Source organism: Chamaea fasciata, unplaced genomic scaffold (genome assembly GCF_029207755.1).
Source record: "Chamaea fasciata isolate MVZ Bird 193981 ecotype frontalis unplaced genomic scaffold, bChaFas1.0.hap1 SCAF_21, whole genome shotgun sequence".
NCBI classification, from domain to species: Eukaryota; Metazoa; Chordata; class Aves; order Passeriformes; family Sylviidae; genus Chamaea; species Chamaea fasciata.
This window is the reverse complement of record NW_027094106.1, coordinates 6228761-6253305: the sequence shown is the minus strand read 5'-3', so window position 1 is coordinate 6253305 and position 24545 is coordinate 6228761. Positions and strand designations below refer to the sequence as shown.

General features: G+C 53.0%; 2 protein-coding genes across 2 annotated transcripts; both read left to right on the top strand.

The window, feature by feature from the left end:
- The first annotated feature begins 979 nt into the window (after positions 1 to 979).
- Positions 980 to 19738, top strand: PRPF8 (pre-mRNA processing factor 8). The gene is made up of 43 exons (XM_066202139.1): positions 980 to 1029; positions 1159 to 1268; positions 1343 to 1511; positions 2248 to 2412; positions 2506 to 2724; positions 3422 to 3634; positions 3764 to 3889; positions 3966 to 4071; positions 4560 to 4750; positions 4930 to 5049; positions 5127 to 5316; positions 5485 to 5604; positions 5920 to 6054; positions 6165 to 6294; positions 6617 to 6813; positions 6920 to 7126; positions 7215 to 7378; positions 7666 to 7792; positions 7905 to 8097; positions 8437 to 8624; positions 8842 to 9080; positions 9583 to 9729; positions 9917 to 10127; positions 10710 to 10826; positions 10911 to 11158; positions 11323 to 11502; positions 11753 to 11888; positions 12480 to 12649; positions 12907 to 13036; positions 13228 to 13374; positions 13555 to 13715; positions 14260 to 14451; positions 15032 to 15269; positions 15499 to 15627; positions 16202 to 16315; positions 16425 to 16598; positions 16836 to 17029; positions 17328 to 17567; positions 17656 to 17797; positions 17996 to 18136; positions 18376 to 18515; positions 18676 to 18878; positions 19440 to 19738. Exons 2-43 carry the CDS (start codon positions 1169 to 1171, stop codon positions 19592 to 19594), a joined length of 7008 nt encoding a protein of 2335 aa, XP_066058236.1. The 5' UTR covers positions 980 to 1029; positions 1159 to 1168; the 3' UTR covers positions 19595 to 19738.
- Positions 19739 to 19809: 71 nt separating this feature from the next.
- On the top strand, positions 19810 to 24129 carry RILP (Rab interacting lysosomal protein). Its single transcript, XM_066202141.1, has 8 exons — positions 19810 to 20059; positions 20610 to 20733; positions 21162 to 21283; positions 21456 to 21647; positions 22025 to 22188; positions 22299 to 22421; positions 22804 to 22887; positions 23192 to 24129. The coding sequence occupies exons 1-8, from the start codon at positions 19823 to 19825 to the stop codon at positions 23346 to 23348; spliced, it is 1203 nt and encodes a 400-aa protein (XP_066058238.1). The 5' UTR covers positions 19810 to 19822; the 3' UTR covers positions 23349 to 24129.
- The last annotated feature ends 416 nt before the right edge of the window (positions 24130 to 24545 follow it).

The following is a 24545-nucleotide window of genomic DNA, read 5'->3' as shown; positions in this document are numbered from 1 at the left end:
CCCGATGGAAAGTGCCACAGCCTTGGCTTGAAAGGTTTTGGGAAGGACTCACCTCTCTGTTCCCACTGTATGGGGGACCACAGGGCTGGAAGGAGCAACTCCATCAGGGAATTAATTGCTGAGGAGCAGCACCCCAGCCTGCCACCCAATCACCCCCCTGCAGCCCCATCCAATATCCCTCCAGAACAAACCCCTCTCCCCATGGGAGCCCCTACCCTGGCAAAACCCTAAGGGAAGAGCCTGCCCGCCTGCTGCGTGGCCCTGACAACACATTGAACCCATGCACAGTGAGCTGCACCTCACGTCTTCACAGATGCGGGGCAAGCACTGAGGGTTGGGGGGCACCTGTGCTCCTGAAGAGAGGCAGGAAGGGGGGAACGAGGTGGGTGGCTACTTGCTGGGGGATTCGGGGCCACAGTGCGGCCATGGGGGCAGCGCTGGGGGTGAGGCATCACTGGGGCGTAGCATCCCACTGCCCGCCTGGGGCATGGGGGCTGGCTGAGTTGGGCTCAGCCCCACTGAGGGGACGTCCAGGCCCGGTGGGGGATGTCCCCGCGCTGCTCCACAGGCGACATCCCCGGGATATGTCCGGGACGCGGCCAGGCTGTCCCCGGAGCGCTCCCCCCGCCCCTACCACCCTTCGTGAGGGAGGGGGCGCACGACCCAGCCGGGGCGCCCCCTACAGCAGCGAGGAGTGAGCTGCGCCAGGCGCTGTCCAATCAGAGGCGGTGCCGCGCCGTCCCCGCCGCCCCTCTCCGCCAATCGGAAGCAGCGAAGGGCGGGACCGGGGAAAGCGGGACGCCACACCGGACGTGAGCGCCAGACACAACTTCCTCCCCTCTTCCGCCCTCAGTCCGCCCCCGCTCCGCCCCGCGCTCTGATAGAATATACTTGCTGTCTGTCAGACTTCCTGGAAGCTGACTGGATAGCCCGTGCTGCGAGTCCCGCCCACATCCGGGTCTCGCAGGCGCGGTAGCGGCGGCGCGGGGCCGCCATTGTGGTGGCGGAGCGCGGTGGTCGCGGCTGCTGGTGAGGGCCCACGGGGAGCGGCGGCTCCGGGGTGGGCCCGGGGCGGGCGGGAGTGACGGGGGAGCGACCGGCGGCGTCCTCGTCGTTGTCCCGTACCTCGCCCTTAGCCCCTCTCCACCCTCTCCGCAGGTGCGTCGCCATGGCCGCCGTGTTCCCGTACCGCGGCGGCTGCGCCCCGGTGCCCAACCCGCTGGCGCCGCTGCCCGACTACATGTCCGAGGAGAAGCTGCAGGAGAAAGGTGGGTATGGCCCCGGCACCCCGGATCCTCCGCGGGGGGACAAGGCCTGACCCGCCGCCTCTGTGTCCCCGCAGCCCGCAAGTGGCAGCAGCTGCAGGCCAAGCGCTATGCGGAGAAGAGGAAATTCGGCTTCGTGGACGCGCAGAAGGAGGACATGCCCCCCGAGCATGTCCGCAAAATCATCCGCGACCACGGCGACATGACCAATAGGAAGTTCCGGCACGACAAGCGCGTCTACCTGGGGTAAGGGATGCCCGGTGTGTGACAGAGGGGGAGCTCGGGGCATCCGCCGCTGCTGCCTTGAGAATTGTTGAAGGGAGAGATCCTTCTCCAAAGGGTTCTTCCTGTCCGTTGTAGCTCGGTGAGGATGCCCTGGGGCATCAGTGCAAGGAAGGATCAGCAAAAGGAGTTGGTGCTTTGAATTTATGAGAAAAACCATTCGCCTGGATAATGCATCATAGAAGGGAGAGCCCCTTCTCCAAAGGGCTTTCTGTGTCAGTTGTAGCTCAGCCTGTTGCTGTGAGGTATCAGTGCAAGAGAGCATCAGCAGAGGGAATTGTTGCTTTGAATTCATGAGAAAAAACATTACCTTGCATAACACAGTGTCTTAAAAGAAGCTGGGGGGAGTATGAAGTGTTTTTTGCAAGATTGAAAAGCATCCTGAGTGCTTCTTAGCTATTTGGTGTAGAGAGCTGTCCAGTGCACGTCGTGCTCTGCTGCAGTAACTTACCATTGCCCATAAAAACTTCAGAAACCCAGTTAAAAACTTCAATTTTGTTTGCAACATTCTTGAAAGTCGAATCAGTAGAAAACCTTTTGATAGTACGAAGGCAGAGTGGGAAATTCATGGATTTGCTTTAGAATGGGTCCAATGAGCAGCTCGCAGGAGGGAAAACTGGGAGGTTGTTGAGCTTGTGGCAGGTGGTTGGCTGTCCTTGAGATCCACTCCAGCGTGGTTTTCCTTGGTTTGTGATTGCAGAGCTCTGAAGTACATGCCCCATGCTGTGCTGAAGCTCCTGGAGAACATGCCCATGCCCTGGGAGCAGATCCGGGATGTTCCCGTCCTGTATCACATCACTGGCGCCATCTCCTTTGTCAACGAGATCCCCTGGGTCATCGAGCCTGTCTACATTGCCCAGTGGGGGTAGGTGCCTTCTGCATCATCCACCTGGAGAAAACCCTTTTTGCATCCACCATAAGATCCCCCTGGTTTTAACCTTCCCCCGATTTCCTGCAGCTCCATGTGGATTATGATGAGGCGGGAGAAGAGAGACAGGCGTCACTTCAAGAGGATGAGATTCCCCCCGTTTGATGATGAAGAACCCCCTCTGGATTATGCTGATAACATCCTGGATGTGGAGCCCCTGGAAGCCATTCAACTGGAGTTGGATCCAGAGGAGGATGCCCCTGTGCTGGACTGGTTCTATGACCACCAGCCTCTGAAGGACAACAGGAAGTACGTGGCTGTGGTAGCACAATTCAGTGGGAGAGGGAAAAAACAAACAGTGCATGAATTACCTGTGCAGAGCAGTGTGCAGCCTTTGTGTGATGTTGGTGGGGAGAGAAAAACCTTCCCTCAAAGGTGGGAGGGAAAACCTGAGTGTTGGAAATCTGCATCTTTGGCTTGCAGGTTGCTCAGAGAACCTGTGGCTGCCCCATCTTTGGAAGTGATCAAAGCTAGGTTGGATGGAGCAACCTGGGATAGTGGAAGGTGGAAGGGTTGGAACAAGATGAGCTTTACGGTTCCTTCCAACCCAAACCATTCTGGGATTCTATGAGTCAGCATCCAGCAAGGCCTCTATCCAGGAGGCCTGTTACCCACTTACCTTCTAAAAGTGATGTTTCTGACCATGCTGTTGAGCTGACAGCCTGCATTGTCTAGCTGAAATTTGAAACTGATTATTTGCTAAAGGTGCACAGATACTCTGTGTCAGTTTGGACACAGAGAAGGAGATGTACTGGAGCAGCCAGCATTTTCTAGGCAGGAAGAGTCCAGAGTGGTCTCTAACAGTGCTGCAGCCTTTTCTTCAGCCTAGAGACACCCATGTGTTACTTTTCCTTGGTGAAGGATGGGCGGCAGGAGGTGTTTGGTTGTTGTGGTGCTTTGGCTGTGCTGTGGCTGTGTCTGGAGTGTCCATGCCCTGCTTTCCCAGGTATGTCAACGGCTCCACGTACCAGCGCTGGCAGTTCACCCTGCCCATGATGTCCACCCTGTACCGCCTGGCCAACCAGCTGCTTACTGACCTGGTGGATGACAACTACTTCTATCTGTTTGACCTGAAAGCCTTCTTCACCTCCAAGGCACTCAACATGGCCATTCCTGGTGGTCCCAAGTTTGAGCCCCTCGTCAGAGACATCAATCTTCAGTAAGTGTTTGGTTTAGGAGAGAGATAGGTGGTTATATAGGCTATCATGCTAATAGCATGCTTGCAGTCACTGATGTTTGTCTCTCTCACCCTGAATGCCGGCATAACAGTTTCCTGTCTCATTTTAAGGGATGAAGACTGGAATGAATTTAATGACATCAACAAAATCATTATCAGGCAGCCCATCAGGACAGAGTACAAAATCGCTTTCCCGTACCTGTACAACAACCTGCCACACCATGTCCACCTCACCTGGTAAGTGCAGTGGCCTCCAGAGCCAGGAGAGGAGGGAAAGGCTGTCAGAGGCTCTAATGCATGTATTTTGTTGCAGGTATCATACTCCAAATGTTGTTTTCATTAAAACAGAAGATCCTGATCTCCCAGCTTTTTACTTTGATCCTCTGATCAACCCCATTTCACACAGACATTCTGTCAAGGTGAGTCACTGGGTTTACTGTGATAAACCCTCTGTGTGGAAGTAGGGGGCTTTAGTTCTTTGTTTCTGATAGCAGCACAAAGACATAGATATTTCAGGAGAAGGCACCAGCCGTTTGACCAAAAAAAAAGCCAGTTGTCATTTTAGTCTTCTTCTGCTTCTGGAGTTGCACAAAGTTGTGTCCTTTGGTTTCTGTAGGATAAAGCCCGATGTCTAATTAATTGTGTTAGAGTCTTCTGACAGATTATTTATCTTTCTGTTTGCCTTTGGTGTATTAATGGAGCTGACATCTCCCTAGAGTTGCCTCCATAACACTTAACTCAGGGTCTGGTAGCCACAGTTTGCCTTGTTGATTGCTTTTTGCTTCTCTCATGCTCAGTACAGCCACACTTCTTCCATGAGAGCAAAGAGGTGGTTTTTAATTTGCTTTACTCAGAAGCTGAGCTGAAGCAACCAGGAAACACCTTGTGTGGTGCTTCTGTATTTCAGAGCCAGGAACCACTGCCTGATGATGATGAGGAGTTTGAGTTGCCAGAGTTTGTGGAGCCTTTCCTGAAGGATACCCCTCTCTACACTGATAACACAGCCAATGGCATTGCCTTGCTGTGGGCCCCACGACCCTTCAATTTGAGGTCTGGCAGGACCCGGAGAGCTCTTGACATCCCACTGGTCAAGAACTGGTGAGTTCTGTCCTGGGGGAAGGGCTGAGGCAGTGATCATGAAATTAGCACCTTGTTATAATGAAAATGTATTAAAGACATTATGGTGACTGGTTTCTAGAGATTTTAGGAGAGTTTCTGGAGACTTCCCTCTAAGGAGTGTGAGTTAGCTGAAGCTTTGGAGTGTGATTTATCCACAGGTACCGTGAGCACTGCCCAGCAGGACAGCCGGTCAAGGTGAGAGTCTCCTACCAGAAGCTCCTGAAGTACTATGTCCTGAATGCACTCAAACACAGACCTCCCAAGGCCCAGAAGAAGAGGTGAGTGGACTCTGTTCAGTGGGCAGCTGCTGATCTCTGTAGGGGATTGAGCTGACTGTGGTCTCTGCTCTCTCCAGGTACCTGTTCCGCTCCTTCAAGGCTACCAAGTTTTTCCAGTCGACCAAGCTGGACTGGGTGGAAGTTGGCCTGCAAGTGTGTCGCCAGGGCTACAACATGCTGAACTTGCTGATCCACAGAAAGAACCTGAATTACCTTCACTTGGATTACAACTTCAACCTGAAGCCTGTGAAGACCCTCACCACAAAGGTATATCAGTCCGTGTGCTGTTGTACACAAGAGCAGAGTTTACGTGTAGGTCATTGTGTAGCCAGTGAGGAAAGAGAGGCCACAGTGCTTCAGTTGTTGACCAAGTTGGAGTTGTTTCACTCTTCTGTGTTATTGTTACATGAATTCTGACTGTTTTGTCTTACTCAGGAAAGAAAAAAATCCCGTTTTGGGAACGCCTTCCATCTGTGCCGAGAGGTCCTGCGGCTGACTAAGCTGGTGGTGGACAGCCACGTCCAGTACAGACTGGGAAATGTGGATGCATTTCAGGTAGGCTTTTTGTTTTTTGTTTTTAGATGTGGTGAGAAGAAGTTGAGAGGAGAATTGGAATATTTTATATGGGAAATAGCTTCTGTGGGATGTACAAAGTGGCTGAATGTTGCAGTGTTACAGTGAAGAGGGGAAACAATGAAAATACGCAGCACTGTTTGAAATTCTCCTTTTATATTAGTTTATAAGAACTGATCATTGTCTGAGCCAGTGTTGGAAGCTTTGTGTGGCCTGATACACTCTGTCCAATAAACGTGGCTGCTGGAGGTGATGTCTGAGGTGTTGATTGTTATCCCTGACTGTTCCATGTCTCAGCTGGCAGATGGCCTGCAGTACATCTTTGCCCACGTGGGTCAGCTCACAGGGATGTACCGGTACAAGTACAAACTGATGAGGCAAATCCGAATGTGCAAAGACCTGAAACATCTCATCTACTACAGGTTTAACACGGTAAGTTCCACCTTTCCACATGATACTGATCCCATGTAAACTGAGGAACAAGGGAGGGATTCTGAAATGTCAGTGAATGACCTGCTCTTACCATGTCTGTGTTCTTCCAGGGGCCTGTGGGCAAAGGTCCTGGCTGTGGTTTCTGGGCTCCAGGCTGGAGAGTGTGGCTGTTCTTCATGAGGGGCATCACCCCGCTGCTGGAACGCTGGCTGGGGAATCTGCTGGCCAGGCAGTTTGAAGGTCAGCACCCTGTAAATCCAGCACATGGGAGGAGTGTGTGGTAAAGATTAATACTGTTTGCTTGCCAGCCAGTTTTCTGTTCACACTACTGGTCTTCACCCATGCTCCATTGACAAGTTTAGAGCTCTTCCAAGATCTGTGCCCCCAGAACAGATTCTAAATGGAAGTGGGATTTCCTGCTCCATAGCCACCTAATCATCTACTCCAGACTCCCGGCAGTGTAATTTTTCCAGACATCCTGCACCTCCATGCACTCCTGAATCAGGAAGGAGAATCACTGCCTGGTGGTGTCAGAATTCCTGAAGGACTTTGCTCTTTCCAGGCCGTCACTCGAAGGGTGTCGCAAAGACTGTCACGAAGCAGCGCGTGGAGTCTCACTTTGACCTGGAGCTGAGGGCAGCTGTGATGCACGACATCCTGGACATGATGCCAGAAGGGATCAAGCAGAACAAAGCCAGAACCATCCTGCAGCACCTGAGCGAGGCTTGGCGGTGCTGGAAGGCCAATATTCCCTGGAAGGTAAATCTCTGGCTTGGCCTTTGGGTTCAGTTCTAACATCACACATGTGGAGCTGCTCTTGGAAGGTTCCCACTCCTGCTTCCCTCACGTTCTTGTCCCTCCCCAGGTGCCAGGGCTGCCAACTCCTATTGAGAACATGATCCTGAGGTACGTGAAGGCCAAAGCTGACTGGTGGACAAACACAGCTCACTACAACCGGGAGCGCATCCGCCGCGGAGCCACTGTTGACAAAACCGTCTGTAAGAAGAACCTGGGCAGGCTGACCAGACTCTACCTGAAAGCTGAGCAGGAACGGCAGCATAATTACCTGAAGGTACTTTTGTCCTCCCTGAAATTGCCCAAATAATGCTGTTTTCATAGAGAAGCTTTCATTGATTGGTTCTGGTGGTGTGGTTCTGCAGGATGGGCCTTACATCACTGCAGAAGAGGCCGTTGCTGTGTACACAACCACAGTGCACTGGCTGGAGAGCAGGAGGTTCTCCCCCATTCCCTTCCCCCCACTGTCCTACAAGCATGACACCAAGCTGCTGATCTTAGCCCTGGAGAGGCTGAAGGAAGCTTACAGGTAAGCAGTGGGAAATGATCTTGATCTTCAGGGTCACTGAGAAAGGCTTCTGTTTTGTTATCCATTATTCCTGTGATGAAGTATGGTGTAAAATTTACCCTGGTGGACTGGTAAAGCTCTTGGTTTTGGTACTTCCAATATATCTGGGAGTTCTTTCTGCCATGCTTGTAAGTTTGGGCATGTGGATTGTGAGGATTTACAGGTTGAACATTATCATTCATCAGTTTAATGCAATGGCCATTAGGCTGTTCATATGCAGGTGCTGAGCTGTTCTCTCTTGTTTTCAGTGTGAAATCACGCCTGAATCAGTCACAGAGAGAGGAGCTGGGCTTGATTGAGCAGGCTTACGATAATCCCCATGAAGCTCTGTCCAGAATCAAGCGACATCTGTTGACTCAGAGAGCCTTCAAGGAGGTGGGTGAAAGCCCAGCCATGTTATGCTGCATTCAAAAGCTGACAGGCACAAAATCTTTGTGTTTTCTCTCAACTACCAGCCTCAGTTTTTCCCCCCTTTTATTTTTTTAAGGTGGGAATTGAGTTCATGGATCTCTACAGCCACTTGGTCCCTGTTTATGATGTTGAGCCCCTGGAGAAGATCACAGATGCTTATTTGGATCAGTACTTGTGGTATGAGGCTGATAAACGAAGACTTTTCCCTCCTTGGATCAAACCCGCTGACACTGAACCACCCCCACTGCTGGTGTACAAGTGGTGCCAAGGTCAGTGGGCCCTTGGATTCCATGCAAAAGTGATTTTTCCTATGGGGGAACTCGTGTCCTAGAAGTCCCCTTAGGAGCTGAATTTTGGGTTTGTAATTTGCAGTCAATAATTAAAGTCAGGGATGTTTTTTGTAGGTTAATACATGTGTATATACTAGAGGAGGACAACCTGCACAGCATTTATGGTTGATTACGTAGTTTTCCTCCCATTTTTGGATAGACTGGAAGATCCAGAGTCTGAAAAATCAGGCATTGCAGGACTTACGTTGAGTTCCTGTGCCCAGTGGCTGCTTCTGTGCTCTGCTGTGTCAGGTAACACAACACTGTTTGTTTCCTCAGGCATTAATAACCTGCAGGATGTTTGGGAAACAAGCGAAGGGGAATGCAACGTGATGCTGGAATCTCGGTTTGAGAAGATGTATGAGAAGATTGACCTGACCTTGCTCAACAGGCTGCTGCGTCTCATCGTTGATCACAACATTGCTGACTACATGACAGCCAAGAACAACGTGGTGATCAACTACAAGGTGATGGTTGTTGGCAGGAAAGGGGGTTTGTGGTAAAAGGGACCCACCAGGGAGGAGGTTTTGGACCCGTGGCAAAGAAGGAACACAGGACTTGCCAAAGAAAAGTGATGAGGGAGTAAAAAAACCCTTCTGGGTCCTGCTGAGGAAGAGCTGCTCAAGTGAAAGGGTTCTGATGTGTTGGGATGTGTTTTCTCACAATTCCCCTTCATCTCCTCAGGACATGAATCACACAAACTCCTACGGGATTATTCGTGGGCTGCAGTTTGCTTCCTTCATTGTCCAGTACTATGGGCTTGTGATGGACCTGCTGGTGCTGGGCCTGCACAGGGCCAGTGAGATGGCTGGGCCTCCCCAGATGCCAAATGACTTCCTCAGCTTCCAGGACATTGCCACGGAGGTGGCCCATCCCATTCGCCTCTTCTGCAGATACATTGACAGGATTCACATCTTCTTCAGGTGAGATCCCTGGGGCCCTGCTTTCCTCAGGTAAACACAAAGGAAAGGGAGAATTAGGATGCTCCTGCTCCTGGCTTTTTGTTCCCTTTGCTGTTGAAGATCAGGAATATTTGAATTGGCAGACTTCCCTGGATAACTGGATGCCCACATGCCTCGTCTTGGCTTTCTCAGTTTGCTTTTCTGCAGCTTCACTGGACCAACAGAAACACAACAAATGTCAAGAAACACAAATGACCAATAGAAATACAAAATTGTTAGGGATTTGGTAAATTAGAGACTGGTAAAACAAGCCCTTTCTGTCTCTTCATGGAAAGATAACCCAAACCTTGAGTTGCTCTGTGCTAATGAAATTCCCTCGTTCATTGGGAGAACGCAAAAATGGGATAATTACCTTCAAACAGGCTGACAAACAGCTTTTCCTGATTAAATCCTTATCTGTCTGGCCAGACTGGTGGTGGTAAGTCGACTATGCAATTCCAGATCCTTTTCTGTGCATTTCCAGGTTCACAGCTGACGAGGCAAGAGACCTGATCCAGAGGTACCTGACAGAGCACCCAGACCCCAACAACGAGAACATTGTGGGCTACAACAACAAGAAGTGCTGGCCTCGGGACGCTCGCATGCGCCTCATGAAGCACGACGTGAACCTGTAAGTGCTGCAGCTGGGAAAGAAATGGCAGGAAAAGGGGGAAAATCAGTGATAAATAACTGTTGGAGACTGACAGGTGCTCAGGATGAGAAGTGAGGGGTCTGTGCTGTAATCCTGAAAAATTAGTTGTTGCCCAGTTGTTATTTGGGCAAGTATGATGCGTCACTGTGCACATCCTGTTTTGCAGTGGCCGTGCTGTATTCTGGGATATCAAGAACCGTTTGCCCCGCTCGGTGACCACGGTGCAGTGGGAGAACAGCTTCGTGTCCGTGTACAGCAAGGACAACCCGAACCTGCTGTTCAACATGTGCGGCTTCGAGTGCCGCATCCTGCCCAAGTGCCGCACCAGCTACGAGGAGTTCACACACAAGGACGGGGTCTGGAACCTGCAGAACGAGGTGGGCTGGGAGAGCAATCCCTCGGTGGGATTTCCATCTGTTGGAGAGTGATACGATCTTAAATGAGGCCAGAGTGTTTTTGAGCCCCATGCAGTTGTATCAAGTCTTTGGGGTTAACCAGCAACTTCCCAGAGATGGCTTAGAATAATTGCAAGACGGCTCATTGGGTACATTTTGAACAGCAAAAAGTTTTAATAAAAACAGAAAATAACAGACTATACAAAACAAAACAAGAAGTCAGGCATGGTGCAGAGAAACCTCCAGCACCTGCTAAGACACCCCAAAAAGCACTGAGCGGCTTTGTGCTCGTTCTTAAATACAAAACCATCAAGGAGGAATAATTTGGCTTGCTGCCCAATAGAAACAGCCACAGGTTTTGAGAAACATTCCAAAGACCCAACAGGTGCCCCTGACCCCAATCACAGTAAGAAGGGCATGGAAGATTGTAGTTTTTCTTCCTTAAAAGTCTTGAGGTGAAATTGGAACCTTTTCTCTTATTTGGAAACATCCACTTGGGTGTGAGGATGCACTGCAACAGGAGAGGGGCTCCCAGGAGGGAACTGATGTGTCTGTGCTCTCTAGGTCACCAAGGAGCGCACGGCTCAGTGCTTCCTGCGTGTGGATGATGAGTCCATGCAGAGGTTTCACAACAGAGTGAGGCAGATCCTCATGGCCTCTGGCTCCACAACCTTCACTAAGGTAAGTGGGAAGGGAGATCTATGCCAGCTTTCTGCGGATTCTTGGGGAATGAGCCAGGAGCTGATCCTTTTCTTTCCTATCTAGATTGTCAATAAGTGGAACACAGCTCTGATTGGCTTGATGACTTATTTCCGGGAAGCTGTTGTAAATACTCAGGAGCTGCTGGATTTGCTGGTGAAGTGTGAGAATAAAATCCAGACTCGGATCAAGATCGGCCTGAATTCCAAAATGCCCAGCCGTTTTCCTCCTGTGGTGTTCTACACCCCTAAGGAGCTGGGGGGGCTGGGCATGCTCTCCATGGGCCACGTTCTCATCCCTCAGTCTGACCTGAGGTGAGTTGTGCTGTTCTAATTCCTTGAGTGTTCTCTTAGATGCTCTTTCCCCTAAAAATATTGCATGAGTGCTAAACCATGCCATTGTACAGAGCTGTGTTGCCTTTACAGCAGATAAGGGAAGTCCCAGTTCCTCCTACCTCATTCTTGTGTCTTTGCTCCAGGTGGTCCAAGCAGACAGATGTTGGCATCACTCACTTCCGCTCAGGAATGAGTCATGAGGAGGACCAGCTCATCCCAAATCTGTATCGTTACATCCAGCCATGGGAGAGTGAATTCATTGACTCTCAGAGGGTGTGGGCAGAGTATGCCCTGAAACGACAGGAGGCTATAGCCCAGAACAGGTGTGTGTCCATGTGTGGGAGGACAGGCAGCAGAGGGAAGTTTTATGTTGTCTGGGGATTTTGGAGACCTTGCTGGCCCTGTGGTACCTGCAGTGCTGTTCCCTTGCCTCTCAAGGAGGTTTGGCATTTTAGTGTCCCCTGCCAGAGCCCTGAGTTTGGTGTCACGTCTGTGATCTCATCAGCTGAACTACTCATTAATGCATTGCTGTAACTTGAGAGGTAACAAAGTGTGGGGTTTTTTTTTCTTCAGGCGTCTGACACTGGAGGATCTGGAGGACTCGTGGGACAGGGGAATCCCTCGGATTAACACCCTTTTCCAGAAGGACCGGCATACACTGGCTTATGACAAAGGATGGAGAGTCAGGACTGACTTCAAACAGTATCAGGTATGGACAGGGAATTTCGCTTCACCTGAAAATGAAGTTCAGATACCTATTCCACACAAAGTTCTTTTACCTTGCATTATTGCACGTGCACTTCTGTCTCTCTGCTTCGGAAAGACTTTACAGACTTGTGTTGGGACTGGTGGAGGCTGTTTGGAACCAAATGCTCCAGAATTTAGTTCCAAGTTTGGTAGCTATCCCCTTTTGAAAGCATTTGTATAGACTGCAGCGTATCAGAGAAAACCACAGTAAACACAATTGCATATTACAGAACCAAGTTCTGGAAACAGAAAAATAATTATCCCGAAACAAGCATTCCAAAATACTAAGTTTTAGTAACAGTGGAATGATTCGTTATTTAAAGCCTTTAATGACAGCTCTGTAGAGGGCCAGTCCCTGAAAGATAAAAATACCACCTGAGGTTCCACCCAGTGTGAATCGCAGAGTAGTCCTGACAGAACTCGTGTTGTAGATGAGCTGTGTCCTCCAGCAATGAGAGCATGAGGCTTTTTACCTGTTCACTGACCATCATCGTGATGTTGGTTCCTACAATGAGTGCAGCCAGGTGAGTGACCTGCCGGCTGTTGTCTCCAGGTGCTGAAGCAGAACCCGTTCTGGTGGACACACCAGCGCCACGATGGCAAACTCTGGAACCTGAACAATTACCGCACGGACATGATCCAGGCTCTGGGCGGGGTGGAAGGGATCCTGGAGCACACGCTCTTCAAGGGCACCTACTTCCCCACGTGGGAGGGTCTCTTCTGGTAAGAGGAACTTTGATGTGGGCTCAGGGCTCAGGCTCTGCTGATTCTGTTGAGTTTCTGCTGGTTTTCAGTTGTAAGGGCATCTGGGAGGGGGCTACAGCTGAACTTCTTGCCGATCCATGGAAATTTCTTTGCATGAAACAACCCTCCCAGCTCGTGGCTGATCCCTGTCTCTGCTATAAGTGACACATAGCAGCAGAGATGAGGGACATCTCATTCAATTGAATCTAATGCAGTTGATGGTCTGCCCTTTCTAGGGAGAAGGCCAGTGGCTTTGAGGAGTCCATGAAATGGAAGAAGCTGACAAATGCCCAGAGATCGGGTTTGAACCAAATTCCAAACAGAAGGTTCACTCTCTGGTGGTCTCCTACCATTAACAGGGCCAATGTAAGTACCTGGTGCTTGTCCCTCTAGGAGCAGACACCACTTCTCCACTGAAATGTGAGCAGTTAATTGATCCAATTAATTCTCAGAACATCTCTTACAGAGGTACTAAATCTCCTTAACAGAAGGTGCTCTTTTTAAAAATTTCCTCAGTTGTGCTGTTGTGTGTTCTCACAGCTGCTTTTCCTTTGCAGGTGTATGTTGGCTTCCAGGTGCAGCTGGATCTGACAGGGATCTTCATGCATGGCAAAATCCCCACGCTGAAGATTTCCCTCATCCAGATTTTCCGAGCTCACTTGTGGCAGAAGATCCACGAGAGCATTGTCATGGATTTGTGTCAGGTGAGCAGCGTTGGCTTGGTTTGTTTCTGTGCCCTTTTGGAGCAGGAACAGTCTTCCTCCAGCAATTTGACAAAGGAAGGGAAGAAATCGAAAATGGGATTTTCTGGCCTGTGGTGTTGAGGATAGATTCCTTATCTGGGTTGCTTGAACATATCTCATCTTTGACTGCCTTTTCCCCAGGTGTTTGATCAAGAGCTGGATGCTCTGGAGATTGAGACAGTGCAGAAAGAGACAATCCATCCCAGGAAGTCCTACAAGATGAATTCCTCATGTGCAGATATCCTTCTCTTTGCTTCCTACAAGTGGAATGTGTCACGTCCATCCTTGCTGGCAGATTCCAAGTGAGTTTCCCTTTTCCCTCTCCTCGGTCTCCCTGCAGAGCAGAGCTGCTGAGCCTGTCATCTAGAGCCTCTTGTCCCTTGGGCATCTGGGGGACACTGGAGATTGTGTCCAGCAAAGCACAGGGCTTGCTTGGGTAGGTGGTTGCAGCACCTCCTGGCACTGCCTTCTGCAAAACACCAACACTGCCTTTGCTCCTGTTCTCTCCTCTGGGTGAACTTTTCTCTGAGCTGTTGAAGGTTCTTCTGGAAACCCCACAAAGCTGAGCTGGCCCAGGGCCAGAATCTGGAGTGAATTCTCGCTGAATCCTCACCAGACAGTCCCTGGGGCAGATGACCCTCGTGACTACACAGCAGTGGACTCACTGCTGCTTTGTTTAAACCTTTCAACAGCCTCTGCGTTCACTGCTGTGCGATGAGAACAGTAGAGTCCCTTTCCCAGGGTGGAACGTGGATATGAGCTGGCTGCAGTGTCCATCCTTGGTGACAGTTAACTACAGGGGGGTTTTGTGCAAGATGAACTGGTGGTGGCTTGCTTTCTCCTCAGGGATGTGATGGACAGCACCACCACCCAGAAGTACTGGATTGACATCCAGCTGCGCTGGGGCGACTACGACTCCCATGACATTGAGCGCTACGCCAGGGCCAAGTTCCTGGACTACACCACAGACAACATGAGCATCTACCCCTCTCCCACTGGGGTGCTCATTGCCATCGATCTGGCCTACAACTTGCACAGGTGAGAGCTGCACCTTCTGTGGTTTCGTTTCCAGGATTGGCATTGGTAGTTTGTGGGTCTTGTCTCAGTATGTGTCTAATCTGGGTTGTATTCCAGGTAGGAGGGTTTCAGGCAGAAGCTGGAGATGTGCAGTGAGTGTGATAAGGCATCTCAGGTTGCCTAGTTTTGCTCCAAATAGTAGTGGTTCAGTTCCCCCAGTTCATTAATAATTGGTTTCTTAGGCTATTTCTGTCAGACTGTTGTTGGAGCTGAAGGACAGGCCTTGTTTCAAAGTCCCTACAAGTGGGGACAGCTATTTCTCACTGGAACCTAAAGGGAAAGTCAGAAGTCAGTTCTCCAGTGTGTTTGTTAGAGAAGGTGCAGCTTTTCTGGGGCTGCTGCATGTGTGTGCTGTGGCTTCCCACTGAGAGGGTTTAGGGAAGAGCCATAGGTGACCAGCTCCCAGAGACATTACAGAAGTCACACTGCAGTACAAGTTGTATTTTCAGCAGGTAGAAGAGGGCCTGTCTGCTGCATGGAATATGGGGCTGTTGCCTCTTCAGGTCTAATGGTAACAACCTCTGTTTGTTTCCTTCTTCAGTGCTTATGGGAACTGGTTCCCTGGGAGCAAACCTCTGATCCAGCAGGCCATGGCCAAAATCATGAAAGCAAACCCTGCCCTGTATGTGTTGAGGGAACGAATCCGCAAAGGGCTGCAGCTCTACTCCTCAGAGCCCACAGAACCCTACCTGTCCTCCCAGAACTATGGGGAGCTCTTCTCCAACCAGATCATCTGGTTTGTGGATGACACCAACGTGTACAGAGTCACCATCCACAAGGTGAGGCCAGAGCAGTGTCTCAGGGAAAGGACTGAATGGGGTGGAGGTTTCCATGCATGATGGAAATCTGGGAGTCAACACATGGACCCAGATTTTTGCATGGTGCACAGAGCAGCTCTTAAATTTTCACACAGCTTCTTCAAAGCACACAGAGAGTTGGCTTTTGTGAAAAGGTGTAGGTGGGCTCCGTTTATCTCCCTGCACTTCTCACTCTCACTTGTTTCCTCAGACTTTTGAAGGGAATTTGACCACAAAGCCCATCAATGGAGCCATTTTCATCTTCAATCCCAGAACTGGACAGCTCTTCCTGAAGATCATCCACACATCTGTGTGGGCAGGACAGAAACGTCTGGGACAGGTAGGGCCTGGCTGTGCCTTGGGTGTGACCTGGGGGTGGGCTCTGACTGCTTGGGACACTCCCTTGAGCAGAAAACATCACAAAGATCTTCATCTTCCTGCCTCTTAACGGGTTTGGAGCTCCAATGTCCGAGTGGTCAGGCAGGCAGGAGCATGGGATATAAAAGTGGAAGAGCACAGGTGTTGGCTGCTGCAAGGGTTTTGAGGCTCTGAGGTGTGAAGATCCCACATCATCAAGCAGAGCTTGAGGATCAATGCTGTGCTCCTTGTTGCACAAATCACTCTGCACTTGGCTGTACATCCAGTGCAGTGAGAAAACTCAGGTGGCAAATCCAGGGAGGTGGAGTAGCCAGCTGGTTTTTTTCTGAGCCACTCCAGAGTAACTGAGCTCCAGGAATGGGAACTGCCCTCTGATCAGTAAGGCGGAATTGCTGGGCCTTGTCACTGATCTGGAGCAAGCCATAAATTCCAGTTGTATTTTTAGAATTTGGCTTGCGTGCCCCGGTTCCTCAGGGTCATGGAGACGCTGCTGGAAAGCAAGGGGATATTTCTCTAACCCTGCTGTCTTTCTGTAGCTGGCCAAGTGGAAGACTGCTGAAGAAGTGGCTGCCTTGATCCGATCCCTTCCCGTGGAGGAGCAGCCGAAGCAGATCATAGTGACACGGAAGGGCATGCTGGACCCACTTGAGGTAAGGATGCAGCTCTGTGAGGCTGTGTAAAATCTGTGGGAGATAATAGGACACTTCTGTGTGCTGTGATGTTCTGAGTTGTGAGCTAATTCCTCTTGATAAACTCCAGGTGCACTTGCTGGATTTCCCCAATATTGTGATCAAAGGCTCGGAGTTGCAGCTACCCTTCCAGGCCTGTCTGAAAGTGGAGAAGTTTGGTGATCTCATCCTGAAGGCCACTGAGCCCCAGATGGTTCTCTTCAATCTCTATGATGACTGGCTGAAAACCATCTCTTCCTACACAGTAAGCACAGATGTGTCTTCTGCATTTTGCTTTGCTGCTGATAAATGAGGCAGGAACCAAGGCCTCAGATATCCCTGATGATTTCTTTGGGAGCACTTGGCTCTGAATCTGCCTGGATTTTCCTTTAGATGGATTTCCCTGGCAGTTCCCATGTGCTCAAACAGAGGAATGCTGTACCAGGGCCTTGTATATTTAATTTTCTTCTTTCTAACTGCATCTTTTTTTTTCATCTCCAAGGCCTTCTCCCGTCTGATCCTGATTCTCCGGGCGCTGCACGTGAATAACGATCGAGCCAAAGTTATCCTGAAGCCAGACAAGACAACCATCACTGAGCCTCACCACATCTGGCCAACCCTAACTGATGAGGAGTGGATCAAGGTGGAGGTGCAGCTAAAGGATCTCATCCTTGCTGACTATGGCAAGAAGAACAAGTAAGCCATAATCCTGTCAGGATTTCCTTCCTGCCCCAAAGGCTGTGCCCAAGGGCCTTTGTCAATGCACTGTCAGCCTTGTAGGGAAATCTGGTTATTATTAATAACTTTCTGGTAAGACAGATAAAAATGTCTGCACCAAATCTTTGATCTGAGGATCATGTGATCATGGCCCTTCTTTTGTTTAAAAAGTTGCATTTAATATTTTCATAGTGGATGTTCTGAGCTTGTGCCTGAAGGTGAGAAGGCTCCAGAACGTGTTTTGAAATGCCTGACTGGGGTGAATTTTCTCTTCCAGCGTGAACGTTGCATCCCTGACCCAGTCAGAGATCCGAGACATCATCCTGGGCATGGAGATCTCTGCCCCATCTCAGCAGAGGCAGCAGATTGCAGAAATTGAGAAGCAAACCAAGGAGCAGTCGCAGCTGACGGCCACACAGACCCGCACGGTGAACAAACACGGGGATGAAATCATCACCTCCACCACCAGCAACTACGAAACCCAGACCTTCTCCTCCAAGACTGAGTGGAGGGTCAGGTAGGAAAGGCGGGCAAGGATGGTGGAAAGGGTTGGAATGCTCAGGGAGGGATCTGGGCACCCTCTGATCGTGGTCTCCTCCTCACAGAGCCATTTCTGCCGCCAACCTCCACCTGCGGACAAACCACATCTATGTCTCATCAGATGACATAAAGGAGACAGGTTACACCTACATTCTTCCCAAAAATGTGTTGAAGAAGTTCATCTGCATCTCAGACCTGCGGGCCCAGGTGAGTGTGCAGGGAGTTTGTTACAGTTGTGCCCCACTCAAACACGCCAGGGGGGAACTCGTGGTGAAAGACTGGGAACCTGCTGTGGTTTGTCCACGCGAATCCCTCTGATGGTCTCCTCAGGAATTAAGGAGTTCCCGCTCTCGCAGTTACACAGAGATCTCTTCTGGCCTTCTAAGGCAGGTGTGTGTGTCTTAGATTGCAGGTTACCTGTATGGAGTGAGCCCTCCAGACAACCCCCAGGTGAAGGAGATCCGGTGCATTGTGATGGTGCCCCAGTGGGGGACACACCAGACCGTGCACCTCCCAGGGCAGCTGCCACAGCACGAGTATCTCAAGGTGAGTTACAGTTCAGCTTCCAGGGTGGGTGGAAGGTCAGTAACAAGGACCTGAGACGGTGGAGCAGCTTCCCATGGTCTTTTGTAGTTGTAGGACTGAAAGGATTCAGTCTGAAGCCAAACCTGTTTGAGATCAGGTGAGGGGGAAGCCTGTGATCTCTGTGTCCTTTTTGCCAGGCCTTGAAGTGGTCTCATTTTAAATGGTTTTGATTTTTCTCTAAACCACTCTCTTTTTGTCAGGAAATGGAACCTCTGGGATGGATTCACACCCAACCAAACGAGTCCCCTCAGCTCTCACCACAGGATGTCACCACCCACGCCAAGGTCATGGCTGACAACCCCTCCTGGGATGGGGAGAAGACCATCATCATCACCTGCAGGTGAGGGGCAGGGAGGCTTCTGGTGGCCCTCTGAGGGCAGTGTTGCTGCAGAGCTGGGGTACTCAAAATAAAATTGGCAGAAAGGGAGTGTTGGCTCATTCCTGCTTTCCCTCCTCTGCCCCAGCCGCGTGTAACTTGTCTCATGTCTTCTCCTTTTCAGTTTTACCCCTGGCTCCTGCACGCTGACAGCCTACAAACTGACCCCGAGCGGGTACGAGTGGGGCCGGCAGAACACGGACAAAGGGAACAACCCCAAGGGTTACCTCCCCTCCCACTATGAGAGGGTGCAGATGCTCCTGTCCGACCGTTTCCTCGGCTTCTTCATGGTCCCAGCACAGGGCTCCTGGAACTACAACTTCATGGGTGAGCAGGCCTGGGGAGGCGAGGGGAAAGGAGGCAGTGGCAGGAGCTGGGAGAGGAGGGAATAGCTCCTCACCCACTCCAAAGCTTCCTCAGAGCAGCTGGCAGGGATTTCTCAGCACTGTGCCCTGAGCTTTCCTTAGTACCAGCACTGGGATGTCAGTTCAATGATGTTTTTGGTGGCTAGAGAGTTAAAATAGATCCCATTTCTGTCTGGATTGTAGTGCATGGTCTATCACCACTGAATAATTAATCCCTGTCAGGCAGAAGAGATAATGGAAAATGCAAGAGAGGAGCTGTTCCCAGTAGGGAGGTCCTGGTATCATGAACACCACGGGCAGCTGGAGAAGGGGTCAGGAAATGAGAGTGACGGAACACTGGACTAGCATAAAAGGACTGTAAATCTCTTGAGGGGTGGAACCCAAAGAGGGATGAATTTGTGGGTTTAGAACTCTCTCTCCTGGCACGGAAATGGTTGTAGAAGGGTAGAGGGCTTTGTTAGGCTCCTGAAGGATGGAGGAGGCAGAAGGGGTGCTCAGGTGGGTAACGCTCCCTCTTTTCCAGGTGTCCGCCACGACCCCAACATGAAGTACGAGCTGCAACTCGCCAACCCCAAGGAGTTTTACCACGAGGTCCATCGCCCCTCTCACTTCCTCAACTTCGCGCTGCTGCAGGAGGGGGAGGTTTACTCTGCCGACCGCGAGGATCTCTACGCCTAATCCTGCCCGCGCCCCTCTTAGTACTGTTGATATTCAACAGCGTGTTCGTGTGTTCCCCCCTCCGCTGTGCCCCGCTCGCCCCCCCTCACCCCGCGCGTTGTTGTTTTCCCCACTTTTCCCTCAATAAATTTTGTACGAACGGGATGGCGGGCGCTTTCCCCGCCTCGGGGGCGGCCCCGGACGGGGCGGGCCGTGCCGGGCCGGGCCGGGCGGAGCTTAGGCGGGACGATGGCGGAGCCGCTGTGGCGAACGCCGCCGGGCCGGCTGGCGCCGCCGCACGTCTATCGCATGGCGGGAGCGCTGGGCGCCGAGCTGCGCCGCCTCTCCGCCCGCTTCGGGCCCGACGCCGTGGCCGGGCTGGTGCCGCCCGTGGTGCGGCTGCTGGAGCTGCTGGAGGCGCTGGTGGCCCCGCCGGGCGCCGAGGGGGAGGCGCCGGCAGCGCCGGGCGGGCCGCAGGAGGCGGAGGTGAGCGGGGAGCTGCGGCCGTGGCGCCGAGCCACGCGTGTCCCGCAGGAGTGGCCGTGGGGAGCCCGCTGTCCGCTTTTCCCGGGGGATGGTGCTCACACCGGTGTCTGACATTCTGTGGGACGGCTCCGACTCTGCTATTCCCGCTCCCCGTGGGGCGGCTCCGGCCCCGCTGTTCCCTTTTCCCAGAGGATGGCTCTGACCCCGCTGCCCTGCATCCCCTGGCACGGCTCTGAGGTGGCTGTTCTCCCAGGGGGTGGCTGTCCCTGCTGTCCCCCATCCCCTGGGATGGCTCTGATCTCGCTATCCCTGTCCTCTGGTATGGATCTGACCCGGCTGGCCCCCGTCCCTTGGGATGGCTCTGACCTGTCTGGCCCAGCTGTCTCCCTTCCGGAGTGGTGGCACTGACCCCGCTGTCCCCCATCCCCTGGGAAGCCCCTGACCTGGCTGTCACCATGCACTGGAACAGCGCTGCCCTGGCTGACGCCTGGCTCACCCGGCTGTCACCACCCCCCGGGGGTGGCTCTGACCCGGCTGTCCCCGTCCCCAGGACCCGGAGCAGAGGCTGTGGGAGGCCGAGCGCCGGGAGCGAGCCCTGCACGGCCGCCTGGCCTGCCTGGAGGAGCAGAACCGGCAGCTCCTGGGGCAGCTTGCGGAGAGCCAGTCCCAGGAAGGTGGGTGTCCCGGGAGGTTTGGGGTCCCCTGATGCCGCAGGGTGTCCCTGTGGAGTGGCAGGCTGGGTGCAGGGCTGAACCTGTTCTTCTGGAGCCTGGAATGCTGCTCTCCTTCCCCTCACCTTGGAGACCTGTCCTAGCAGGGAGCATAGGCATTACCTTGTTCTGCAGATCACGGGGATCCCAAACCTCCAGAGCACCTCGGAAGCCCCCGGGAGGGTGGTGGGGAGGCAGGCACAAGTTGTGGGCTGCTGTGCCAACACAAGGATGTGTCAGGAATGGTCTAAAACTCTCAGTTCCTTTCTTTCCACTGTTCCCACTGCGAGATTATCAGGAACTTTGCATAAGCACTGAGGAACTTTGCGGTGTTGTGGGCCCGGGGCAGTCCCTGGGGACTCTCAGCCCTGTGCACCCCTGTCTGGTGTCAGATAGCACGGCACGGAAGGAGCGGGAGGTGATGCTGCGGCTGAAGGAGGTGGTGGACAGGCAGAGGGACGAGCTCCGTGCCCAGGCCCACGAGATCGTCTGCAAGAGCCGGGACACGGAGGCGGTGAGGGCGTGGGAGCTCCGGGGTGTGGTGTGCCGAGGGCCCGGGGACCTGCTTTCATGTCATATCCCCCCTGCCCCAGGGCTGTCAAAGCTGCTGAGCCTGCTGGGGCAGGTGGCACTGATGTCCCTGGGTGGGGACACTGCCTCACCTTTGGCTGCCCTGGGCCCTGCAGCTGCAGGAACAGCTCCATCGCTTCATGGCCATGAACGAGGAGCTGCGGCACAAGGTGGCCGTGGTGCAGGCCCAGCTCAAGAGTGCTCTGGAGCAGAAGTCAGACCTGGAGGCTGCCGTGCTGCAAAGCCAAAGGGAAACGAGCAGGAGGAGCAGGACAGCCCTGGAGAGCCGGCAGCCAGAGCCTGCTGTGGTGAGTCTGAGCTGTGGCCTCGCTGCTGCTGGGCACCACCAGCACTGACCCCACATTCCAGCCTGGTGTGGAGCTTTTGGCACACCCAGACTCAAGGAAACCCCACAGCTGAAAACTGACCAGTGTGGTGTCTGCAATGCCGGTAACACGTTCTCTGTAAAAGCTCTTATGGGTGGAGCAAGATGAGGTGACAGGAGTTAAAACTAGACGGGACACAGAGGATGAGGGAGTTTGCCACGTGTGGTGATGAGCAGTGGTTGCTGGCTGGGATGGAGACATTTCTGGGACTTTTCCATTTTTGCCTGCGTGTGCACCCAGCCTTTGGGTGGGGGTTTTGGGGTCTCTGCTTGCCTGCTGACTCTTTCCATCCTCTCCAGGAGGGAGCCCTGTCACCCCCAGAGGAGCCGCAGCACCAGGATGGGGACAGGAGCCCTGCTCACTGCTGCTTCTCCAAGGAAGAGCTGCAGCAGATCCTGCAAGAGAGAAATGAGCTCAAGACCAACCTGTTCCTGGTGCAGGAGGAGCTGGCCTATTACCAGAGGTGAGTCCTGTCCCTGCAGCCACCTCTGGCCCATCAGAGGCTGTTCCCACCACAGTCAGGGCAGAATCTTCCCCAGGCTCTTGGCTAACTAGCTGGCTGCTTTTTGCCAGGGAGCTGCTGAACGAGGAGAGAATTCCCAGCTTCTTCCTGGATGCAATGAAGTCAAATATCAAAAAACAGAGGAAAAAAATCAGGGCCAAGATGCTGGGAACGACGGAGGAGTCGGCGAGCAGGTGAGTCAGGCTGGGTGCTGGGATCCTCCCGTGCAGGGTGGGTGCTGGCTGGCCTGCTCCAGTGTTTCCATGTGTGTGATGCCCTGGATTGGAACTTCCCCAAGCCCAGAGCTGCCTCCTCCTTCCTGAGATCAAAGCTTTGATGTCTACAGTCGATACGTTGCTCTGGCATAGCTGTGCCACAGGGGCTGGGCTTTGTGCTGCAACTCGCGTGTCCCTGTCACCAGTCAGGCATGGCCTGGCCAAATGCCACTTGTCCCTGTGTGCATGTGACAAAACGGGTGAGGTGCTGGCACTGAGAGCACTGGACAAACTCCAGAGTGGCTCCAGCACTTGCTGCTGTGGCTCAGTGCAGGTTTACCCCCATTTCTTTGTGCTGCAGCGATGAAGAGGAGGGCTCCTGGCTTCCAGGTCATGGCACAGACTGTGTGGATGCTCAGCCTCCAGAATCCAACATTAGGAGCTTGTGAGTTTGCTCCTGTGCTGGTAGGGATGGGAGGCTCTGCCAGTGGAGAGGTTTGGGGCTTGGCTGGGACCTGGCACCTGTTGAACTCAGATATGATGGGAACAGAGTCAGCAGGCTGGTGCAGGGCTGGCAGGGATGCCGCCAAAACAGGGGTTGCTGTTTTTTGGGGAGATCTGCCTTGTCCTGGGTGTCGCACGCTCCCAGGGCCCGCAGCCAGGCTGTGTCCTGCTGCCACAGAGGGAGGTTGGGATTCCTCCCTGGGGAGGTTCTTCTCCCCCACAGCCCTTATCTGCTCTCTCTGCAGTTTTGGGCTGTGGTATCAGGGCAGCAGCAAAGACCCCCCCACATCCAGCTGCTCGGGAACCTGGGAAATCATTGACTCGCTGGACACGCAGCTGGAGCCAGAGGGAGAGAGCAAGGCAGGCTCCAGCTCCCCTGACAGAGCCATGGCACCACTCTGACCCCACGGGAACGGGAGCAGGATCTGTCCTCACAGCAGAACTTCCTGGATCCTCTTCTTCCAGCAGCTTTGAAAGCAGCGTGGCAGCCCTGGCACTCATCCACACCATGGTGGTGGCAAAGCCACAGCGTGGGCAGATTCCTGCAAACCCACTGGGACACTTGGATGTGGGCTGCCAGCCTGGCATGGGACAGCTCAGCACCTCTGGGCATCTCTGCCCACCAGCCACCCTTTGACCGTGCCCACAGCATCCCCACAGAAGGTCCCTCACAGCTGTGCCCCCTCCCCACTGCTCCCTGCTTGCAGCTCGGCATGGTGGGGGTCTGCACCCTCCTCCTGCTTCACACCCCAAAAGGGATCTTCCCATCCACCGGTGGCTCTTTGCAAACCCCTCTGCTCACAGCCCACGATTCCATTGCCCCACCCTGCTCTGTGGGGCTGTTTTACCTCACCCCTTTCTGTCTGTACCTCCCCACTCCCTGCAGTGTGAAGGTCCAGTTGGGGTGTCCCGGGCTCTCCACGTGGCTGGGAGGGGCTGAGCACACTGCACTGGGTGTCCAGGTGCTCCCGTGGCTGGGAGCCATCAGGGTCGGCACCACCAGGGCCACTCCTGCACTTCTCAGGCATGGGGTGAATCAGTTTTGGACTGGGACCTCTTCTGCCACCTCTGGGACCTGGCAGACTGGAACAATCCTTGTGTTCATGGGGGCGAGTCGGTTGCCTCAGGTCAGGTACTTTCTACCTTTAATTTGGAAATAAATCAGTCTTTGTTTCTCTCCTGAGCCCCTTCTGGTGAGTCAGCTGTGATGGGCAGGGGCTCCAGGAGGGTGATCCCACAGTGCTGGGCATGGAGGAGTTAATTCCTGCATGGCCAAGGGGAGCTTCCAACCCGGAGCCCTCCCCTGGCTGAGCCAGCCTTGGGTAGGAAAAAGGTGTTTCCTGTGCATCTGCTGACACAAAGCTCCTGGGGACATGGCGAGGTGGGACCGTGGCCAGCAGCCCTTCAAAGGCCAGCATAGGTCAGGCTGTGTTGCCGTGGGGGACATGGGGACCCCTCCTCTGAGCCCCTGCCAGGGGGTGGCTCATGGGGCTTGAGGCAGGGGGTGGCACTGGACGCCTTGTTTGGGTTGTGGGGACTTTGGCCAAAGCAGTTTGGGGGGCAGTGGAGGATAGCACAGGGGGAGTGGGGTGACGCAGC

What these genes read in the sequence shown, in the direction of transcription:
- RILP (XM_066202141.1), top strand. Translation starts at nt 19,823, where the DNA reads ATGGCGGAGCCGCTGTGGCGAACGCCGCCGGGCCGGCTGGCGCCGCCG. An exon ending in GGCAGCCAGAGCCTGCTGTG is followed by an intron (nt 21,648 to 22,024) that starts GTGAGTCTGAGC and finishes CATCCTCTCCAG; the next exon opens with GAGGGAGCCCTGTCACCCCC. An exon ending in ACGGAGGAGTCGGCGAGCAG is followed by an intron (nt 22,422 to 22,803) that starts GTGAGTCAGGCT and finishes TTTGTGCTGCAG; the next exon opens with CGATGAAGAGGAGGGCTCCT.
- PRPF8 (XM_066202139.1), top strand. Translation starts at nt 1,169, where the DNA reads ATGGCCGCCGTGTTCCCGTACCGCGGCGGCTGCGCCCCGGTGCCCAAC. An exon ending in GCTCCACAACCTTCACTAAG is followed by an intron (nt 10,827 to 10,910) that starts GTAAGTGGGAAG and finishes TTTCCTATCTAG; the next exon opens with ATTGTCAATAAGTGGAACAC. An exon ending in GACTATGGCAAGAAGAACAA is followed by an intron (nt 17,030 to 17,327) that starts GTAAGCCATAAT and finishes TTTCTCTTCCAG; the next exon opens with CGTGAACGTTGCATCCCTGA.